This window comes from Molothrus ater, chromosome 6 (genome assembly GCF_012460135.2).
Source record: "Molothrus ater isolate BHLD 08-10-18 breed brown headed cowbird chromosome 6, BPBGC_Mater_1.1, whole genome shotgun sequence".
Taxonomy (NCBI): Eukaryota; Metazoa; Chordata; class Aves; order Passeriformes; family Icteridae; genus Molothrus; species Molothrus ater.
In genome coordinates, this window is record NC_050483.2 from 10322678 (window position 1) to 10331167 (window position 8490).

The 8490-nt window shown below is 67.7% G+C and overlaps 1 protein-coding gene across 1 annotated transcript; it reads right to left on the reverse strand.

The window, feature by feature from the left end:
* Nucleotides 1-8: 8 nt before the first annotated feature.
* Nucleotides 9-5545, reverse strand: PLEKHG3 (pleckstrin homology and RhoGEF domain containing G3). Its single transcript, XM_054515150.1, has 14 exons — nucleotides 5262-5545; nucleotides 5074-5174; nucleotides 4907-4976; nucleotides 4778-4824; nucleotides 4540-4690; nucleotides 4217-4351; nucleotides 3925-4107; nucleotides 3589-3681; nucleotides 3417-3503; nucleotides 3271-3304; nucleotides 3078-3185; nucleotides 2706-2917; nucleotides 2319-2504; nucleotides 9-2074 (listed from the first exon to the last, which is right to left on the reverse strand). The coding sequence occupies exons 1-14, from the start codon at nucleotides 5535-5537 to the stop codon at nucleotides 512-514; spliced, it is 3246 nt and encodes a 1081-aa protein (XP_054371125.1). The 5' UTR covers nucleotides 5538-5545; the 3' UTR covers nucleotides 9-511.
* Between the last annotated feature and the right edge of the window lie 2945 nt (nucleotides 5546-8490).

The window sequence follows — 8490 nt, forward strand, 5'->3', positions numbered from 1 at the left end:
GGTTTTTTTTCTAATAAAGATGTGAAAGCAAGTGGGGAGCAGTGCTGGGTGCCTGTGGAGCACGGGGCGCCGCTGGTACTTGTAGTGGGAGGTTCTTGCGGTGCCCCAGGTCCTGTGGGCAGAGAGTACCGGGGGTGTCCCTTGTCCAGAACAGGTTGGGAGTCCCCAGGGTCCTCCGTCTGCCAGGTGGGTTTGGGAGTCCATGGGGTGCCCCTTCTCCTGGACAAGCTGGGGGTCCATGGGGTGCTCCTTCTTTCAAGAGGGCTTAGGGTCCATGGGGGTGCCCCTTCTCCTGGGCAGATTGGAAGTTCCCAAAGGGTTCCTTTTTCCAAACAGCCTGGAGGTCCATTTGGTGCCCCTTCTTCCAGGCAGGTTGAGGATGCATGGGGTGACCCTTCTTCCAACTAGAATTGAGATCCATGTGGTGCCCCTTCTCCCAGGAAGGTTGGGGGTCCATGGGGTGCTCCTTCCTTTGGAGTCCACAGGACACCCGTTCTACCCGTTCCTGCCCCTAGCTGGCAGCGTCGAGGGTCTGAAACTTCTGCCGCAGGTCCCTGACGAGGCCGTGGCGCAGCGGCTCGGGGCTGCCGGGGGTCTCGGGACAGCGCCGCCGGTACTCCTCGGACGCCTGGTAGGCTTTGCAGCGCTCCACCACGGCCTTCAGGCAGATCTTCTCCCGCGTGGTGGGCGAGCGGATCTGCACGTAGGCCGGGGGCTCTGGCAGCCGCTCCAGCACTACCACCCGCTGCCCTGGGCCCAGAGGGGCTTCGGAAGCCACCCACAGCGCCCCGTCACTGCTGTACCGCGCTGGTGCCGGGCTCGGGGTGTTGGAGCCCCCGTTGGTCTCAGCGCTGCGGCTCCGGGCACTGCCCCGCTCCTTCCCGGCTGGGCGCCCACCGCGGCTGGGACCCTCGGGCGCCGAGCGGCTGCGGCTCACCAGTGGAGGCCGCGGGCCACCGAAACGTGCACGGAGCTCCTGCACATCGGGCCAGGTGAAGGGTTCGGCGCCCACGGGGCTCGAGGGGCTGCGGGGGCCACGTGGGGATGGGGATGCCACCAGTGCCTCGTCCTGAGGCACAGCCAGCAAAGGGGTGCTGGGAGTGGGGTCCCCGTCCTCCTGTGGTGTCAGTGGAGGGCGGCGGGTGCCGGCGCGGCGGCTCTTGATGCGGAGGCTGTACTGCCGCGCCAGCTGGTACACCTTGGTGCCCAGGTGAGGGGGTGTCAGCAGCAGCTGCGGGGGTGGCCCTGGGGGTGACACCGCGGTGCCCACATCATCCTCCTCCAGGATGAGCAGCGGCTCGGGAGGCTGCGCCCCATTCTCCTGGCACAGTTCTGGTGCCTCGGGCTGGGAGGGGGGCTCAGGGCTCTCGGGGGGCCGTGGGAGCCCATTGAGGCGGCACACGGAGCTCCGCACCAGCCCCTTGGGGATGAAGGAGAGGCTCTCGCGGCGGCGCACCCCGAAGCCGGCATCGCGGTGCTCGGCATGGCCATAGTAGCTCTTGATCTTGTCGAGGAGCAGGCGGTCCCGGTTGGAGAGCAGCGATTCCCGGCGGGCTCTGATGAAGGGCTCAGGCGAGGGGATGGCACTGCGGGACTCCCCAGGCTCCGCAGATTCGAGCGGTGGGCCCCCATCCAGGCTGAGGGTGCTGCCACCATGGCTGGGGGTGCGTCCCAGGGTCCCCTCCAGCGCCAGGCTGCTCCTTCGGGACAAGCTGCTGCCGCCACCGAACCGCTCAGCAATGACGCTGGCCTGGTCCAGCACTGAGGGTGGCAGGATGCTGGCGGCTCCTTCCCCCTCCTCCTCCTCCTCCTCCTCCTCGCTGCTCAACACCTGCAAATCCTCCGCAGTGTGCTCCGGTTCCCTGTCCCCGCTGTGCAGCGCCAGGGTCCCCACCAGGGACGGGGATTTGGGGACCTTGGGGTGCTCCTCAGCACTGCTGTTAGGGGTGTGGGTGCCGGGTCCCTGGGCACTCCTGGGTGGGGGCCGGGGGGTCACACTGACCTTCTCACAGCTCCCTGGCCCCCAGCTGCTCGGCCGCTTGGGTCCCTCCAGCACCCATGGGTGTTCCCCAGCCTGGGCAAGACAAATGTGGGGAGTCATGAGCTGGGGGGTCACCCTGGTGATCCGAGCAGGTTAAATCCCAGCCAAGCCATGGGGCCCTGGGAGGGAGCACTGAGAGAACATGGGGTGCCCTGGACTGGAGTGGGATGTCCTGGTAGTGAGGCAGGGTACCCCAGGAGTGGTGTGGGAGTGCCCCAGAAGCAATTTGGGGTGCTCTGCATGCCCTCCCCGCGGTCTGAAGGGCTGGTGTAGGTACCTGCTCCTCCTGGGGCTCCAACAGCAGATCCCTGGACTCTGGCAGCTCCTCCTGGCAGTCCTTGCCCAAAGCCTCCTCTTCCTCCTCCTCCTCTTCCTCCGCCACCATGCCCTCAACCGCTGCCCAGGCTCTGGGGTGCTGGTGTGGTTCCCCCATTTCCAGGAGCGCCCCATTGCTGCCGGTATTCTGTGTGGGGGTGAGCGCCAGGCTCAGCGCCCCGTGCCAGGGCTGGAGGGACTGGGCACCCCAACCCACCACACCCGGCCTTACCTTCAGCCCTGCCAGCCGGGATAGAGAAAAGCAGAGATTAGTGGAGGGAGCACCCGAAATTCCCCCCCATGGCCCTCAACCACCCCTCTGCCTGCCACACTGATGCCGTGGTCGTACCAGCTCACCTTGCTCGCCCAGGTGCCACAGGTTGTGCTTGGTGGGCTCTGGGGGGAGGGGAGATGACAGTGGCATCACCCCCGTGTCCCCCAACTCATCAGCACCCCGAGCCCCCTGATCTCGTCCGCTGTCCACACCCGACTGCCTGCGCCCCCCGTGTCCCTGCAGCCGCTCCAGCAGCGTCTCCATGTGCCCCTGGTGCTGGAAGGGCTCTGTGGGAACAGGGACGGGGCACCATCAGCACCCAGTGCCACCCTCCCTGCGGGCATTGTTGTCACCCAGCCACAGCTGGGCCCTGGTGAAAGGGTGACAGAGGGGTAGCGTGGTGGGAACACATGGACAGGAGGGACACTGGTGACACGTGGCTCTCACCAGACTGCCGGCGTCCCTGGAGTGGCTCGGTGGCAGCGTCACCCAGGGGCTGGCAGGACCAGCTCTTCTTCAGGCGCTCAGGGCTGCAACGGGGCAGGCGTGGGGGATCTGTGGGGACAGGGAGTGACACCAGGGAAAATGGGGGGGTAGGAGTAAGGCAGAGACGGAATGGTAGGGCACTGGTGGCACTTACAGAACAGGTCCATCTCCAGGATGGCTTCCTTAGCCTGGGTAGAGGGAGGATGGAGAGAAATGAGGCAAAGGTGGGGTACAGCTGTCCCCCGTCACTGTGCCAGGTGGTCCCTGGTGTCACTGAGGTGCCCACCCCACCAACCTCACCTTTTGGGGGATGGTGGCATGGTGGTTCTCCAGGATGAGCCGCTTGATGTGGTGAGTCCACACGCGCTTCTCCTCCACGCTCTTGGCCTGAGGGGCACAGGGAGGGCAGTGGGGTCGGGCAGGGGGTTCCAGGGTGTTTCCCCAGGGTGCCCCCCACTCCAGGCCCCCCTACCTGCAGGCTGTGCTGCTGCTTGCCATGCTTGTAGTGTGCCAGGCTGAAGCACAGAGAGTCCCTCGTGCTCTCAATCAGCATCAGCGAGGAGCACTGCCGGGAGAGGCATCAGCATCCCTGGAACTTCCCACCCCAGCACCCACCGGGGTCCCTGGCACTCACTGGGCTCCCCCGTTCCCAGCATTCCCCAGTTCCCCCAACCCCAGCACTCACTGTGGTTCCTGGCACCCACCCTGTGCCTCCATCCTGGGCATCCACAGGAGTCCCTGGCACCCAGAGGGGCTCCTCCCCCCCCCCCCCCCCCCATCACCCTCAGTCTCCTGTCTCATCCCGCACCGGGATGTGGCTCTTGTAGACATAGTGGTCCCCACGGCGCTTGGTGATCAGCAGGGCCTTGTCGAAGAGGAAGAGGGCACGGTCGTGGCGCACCCGCTGTGTCCGAAATGTGCCCTCCAGCACCAGCTCCCCGTAGCTCGTCAGGTCTGGCCCCTTCCAGCCCAGCAGCAGCGACTGGATCTCCTGCACAGACACAGGGGCATCAGCACCCTTGCCACAGTGCCCATCTCGTGTCACACCTGGTGCCACCCACCACCCCTGTGGTGCCTCCCTGGTGTCCCCTGGTGCCCACCTGCTGGCGGATGGCGTGCTCATGCTTGCGCTTCATGTCATTGATGTACCAGGCCACGCAGGTCATGGTGTCGATGGCCTCCAGCACCAGCTCGTAGTCATCCCCTGCCTTGTGCTCGAAGTGCCTGGCAATCTCCTGGGCACAGCACGTGGCATCAGGACATGGGAATGTGACTGCTCCAGGCACCCAAGCCAATGCCCTGTACCACCCCAGGTAGCCAGGCTAGCCAGCCACAGCCCCTCCCTGTGTCCCCCCAGGCTATGCAAGGTGCCCACGCCACAGCAGGTGCCCACGCCGTGCCGTGCTGGGCACCAGGCACTCACCTGGAGCAGCAGGTGGTACTTGAGGATCCTCTGGACAGGCTTAAGCAGGTAGGCCCCAAGGGGCAGCGCGTGGCGCAGCCGCTCCTGGCATTCCCGTAGGAACCGTGCCTGGACCTTGCTCCTCATGCACTCAGTCAGTGCTGCCACCGAGCTGCGGGCAGGGAGGGGGCTCAGATCCCTGCCTACCCTTGTGCCCCCTGCTCACCTCCCTGCTCACCCAGCTGTGCCTCCAACCCACCTGGGGTAGTTGTTGCAGTACTGGGTGTAGATGGCAAATTCCTGGCTCTGCAGGTAAAGGGAACACAGTGAGAGCCTGGTATGACCACGTGTCCCCCTGGTGTCCCCACAAGGCTCCCTGTGCCCTTACCCGGGTGACGAAGCACACGGCCACAGCCACGGGGTCATTGGCGCAGCTCTCCAGGTTTTGCAGGAGGGTGCTGGGGGCACAGAGAGGACAGGGTGACCACAGCCCCCCACACACCCACGGGAAAGGGTCACACTCCTGTCACCTCCCCGTGGCACCTGCTCCCCCACCTGCTGAGCTCATAGATGTCCTCGATGTTCCCGAAGAGCGCGCTGACCTGCTCTGGTCGCAACACCGGCTCCTCCGCGTCGATGATCTTGCCCAGGTAACCCTGCCGGGCACCCACGGTGGCACCATTGCACCCCTAGACCCCACACCGTGTCTAGGGGGTGTGCCCCGTGTGCCCCCTGGCACCCACCTCCACGATGCTGCGCAGGTCCCGGGCGTAGGTGCGCTCTGACTCCACGATCTCCTGCACCACACGGTCCAGGTAGCTGGGCTTGGCCCCGGGACTCCCGAAAGCTGCCAGGGGGTGCCCACCACGGGCACCGGGCCACCCCCCTGGGGACGCATTGTTGTTGGCGTTATGGAGCCCCTCGGCCCATGGCTCGGTCCTGGTGCCGCGCGGATCCTCCATGGCACAGCTGGGCTCCAGGCTCAGGGCAGGGCGCTGCGGGCACGCGGGCACCGGCATCCCGGCATCCCCTGGCACCAGTGGGGCACAGGGCGGCTCTGGTGGGAGAATGGTGGGTTAGGGGGTGCAGAGAGTCCCCAAACATGGGTGCTGTGTGGCACCAAGGGAGTTCACGCTGACGAAGAGTCCTGATGCCAAACCCTCTATGCCAAGGAGTGCTAGCATCCTCCGACCCCAAAAATTCCTGGGTACGGAGTCTCTGCACAGCCCACCAATGCTGAGATTTGGGAGTCCAGCCCCCCCTCATCCCAGACCCGGGGACCGCGCTGGGACCGGGTGCGACGAGCGCCTCTGCCCCCACCCACCGGGGCCGTGCGTCACCGCCGCGCCCGCGGGACACCTTCCAGGTGAGCTCAGCGCCGGCTCGCCCTTCCGGACCACCGGTGCCACCGGGATCCTCCCGTGCAGCCGAAAACGCTCAGTGCCACAAACACGGTTGGGACAGCCAGAAAACAGCGGCCAGTGGCAAAGCGTGTGGGAGTGTCGAGGACACTGAGCCCGGTCACCGCGGCGGGTGGCCCTGGGGACAGTGACCTTGAGCTGGGCCACGTGCCGCGCCGGCGGCGTGGCCGCCCGAGCCCCCCGGCACCCCCGGTGCCGGCACCGAACCGGTCAGGCCGGTTCCCGCCGCCGCTTCCCCACACCCACCGTGCCGCGTGGCCGCCATCCAGCCACCGCCCTCCCCGGGGCTTCCCCGAGCACGCCAAGAGCCCCCCAAAACGCCACCGCGGTGCCTCCTAAGTGGAGTTCAGGTCCATGTCCCCTGTGGTGCCACAGCCCGGAACCCCGGGTACTGGCACACCCAACCGTGCCATGGGGCACTTCCTGGACACCTCGGACCTGTGTGATTGGAGGAGCAGCTCCCCCAGCCCCCAAATTCCTCACCCCTACAGGCTTAGAGCACCCGGCCTCAGGGTCACCTCGACCCCGGGGGGGGGGGGGGGCACCCAGCCGGTGACACCAGAGACAGTAGACCCCGACCATCCCTCCGGGCAGTGTCCGACCCTTATCCCACCCTGCTGGAGGGACAAAAGAAGACCCCCAGGTGGCACGCAGGGACCAGACAGGGGCTCCCCCACCTAACACAGGGGCGGGGATTTGTGGCTACCGCCGCCCGTCCCCGAAGGCCACCCTCGGCCATCCTAATCCGCTCACAACACCGTGATTAAGGCGCCGGTCTCACGTCACGGGGACCGCGGCCACTCTCCTGGGCCCGCCGGCCACCGTCAGCCCGCCCCGGTGAGCGGGGGAGTTGATCCTCTTACCCCCCCCCCCCGGTGTCACCTCGGTGGGCACGCGGCCGCCCAGAGCCCTCCCGCTCCCGCCTGCCCCGGTGGGATTAGCTGTGACCTTCACGCTCCCGACCCTCCCCAACCCCGCCAGAGAGGACGGGCGATGCCCCTGGAGTGCCGAACAGGGGGCTCTGGTGGGTCCCCAAAGCTCCCCGGTGGGGGAAACTGAGGCAGGCGCCGGGTTTGTGGTGCCGGGCCGGCGGGAGGGAGGTGGGATTTTCTCCCCACCGTGGGATCGCCGGCCCCGTTGCACATTCCAGCGCGGGAGCTGGGGCGCGAGGCACAGCCCACGGCGTTTTCCCAGGATATCGGCACGGCACGGCGCGGCGGGAGAGGGGCCGCGGCGCGCCAGCCCGCCGGAGCCATATAAGGGCAGGCGGTTCACCATTTCCAGGCATTTTCCAGAATCCCAGCGGCCTTGGGAGCGGGGAGGTCGCCGCCGGCTCCGGCGCAGCTGCCGCGGCCGTCGCTCCCGGCCCCGGCTGGCACCGCCGCTGCCCGGCGGGCACGGGCTGGGCGCCGCCGCTCCCGCCCGCTGGGACTCGGGGGGCTCGGCACCGCGGGGGTCCCCGTGTCACGGCATTCCCGGGACAAGGCGGCACCGAGACGCGGGGCTGAAAAAGCCTCTTAGTGCCCGGCGCCCATGGCGTCGCGCCGCCTAATCCCGAAGGAGGGGCGCAGGACACCCCCACCTCCCACTGGGACCCCTGTCCAGGGTCACCCCACATGCCACAGCCTGTCCTGCACCCCCGGCTCGGCTTGAGGACATCCCAAATTTCTCTGGGTGCCTGTCCCGGGGGTCTGCCAGCACCCCAAGGTCCTGCTGCTTCCTGCCTCTTGGGGACCCCAGTATCCCCAACTCCCACTTCGTGGGGACCCCCAGTTCCTGCTTCACTCCGGGCATCCCTGGACTCACGAATCCTGCCTAACCAGGACCCACGGATCCTGCTCCACCAGGACCCACAGATCCTGCCGCGCGGGAATGCAAGGGCTCCCGCCCCACCGGAACCCAGGAATCCCACTCCACTGGGATGCAACGACTCCCATTCCACCGGCCCCCCCGGCTCCCGCTTCACCGGGATGCAACGGCTCCTGCATCACCGGGACCCCCGGATCCTGCCCCACCGGGAGACCCCCGCTGCCGGGGACCCTCGGGACCGCCCCCTCCCGGCGGGGACCCCCGGCTCCCCTCCCGCTGACCCCACGGCCGTGCCCCGTTCCCGCCCGGACCGGACTCACCGCGCTCCGCTACCGCCGCCGCCCCGACCCGTCCCGTCCCGCCCCGTCCCGGCCGTGCCCGCAGGAAGCGGCGGGAGCGCCCCGGGGCGGGGACAGCGGCCGCCCCGCCCGGCCCCGGGAACGGGGACTCCCGGGAACGGGAGCGGGACAACACCGCACCGAGCCCGGGCGTGACCGCGGGGCACGGTCCAGTACTGTCCAGGTCTCCGTCCGGTCCAAGCATGGTTCCGGTACAGTCTTGATACAGTCCTGACACGGTCCGGCACAGTCCAGGTGTGCTCCAGGTACTGGGCTGGTACAGGAGCCATCCAGAGATGGCTCAGGTACTGTCCCGGCACGGTCCCGGTACTGTTCCCGTACAGAACTAGGCGTGCTTCTGGTGTGGTCCCGGTACTGTCCCGGCACAGTCCCGAGGCGGTCCC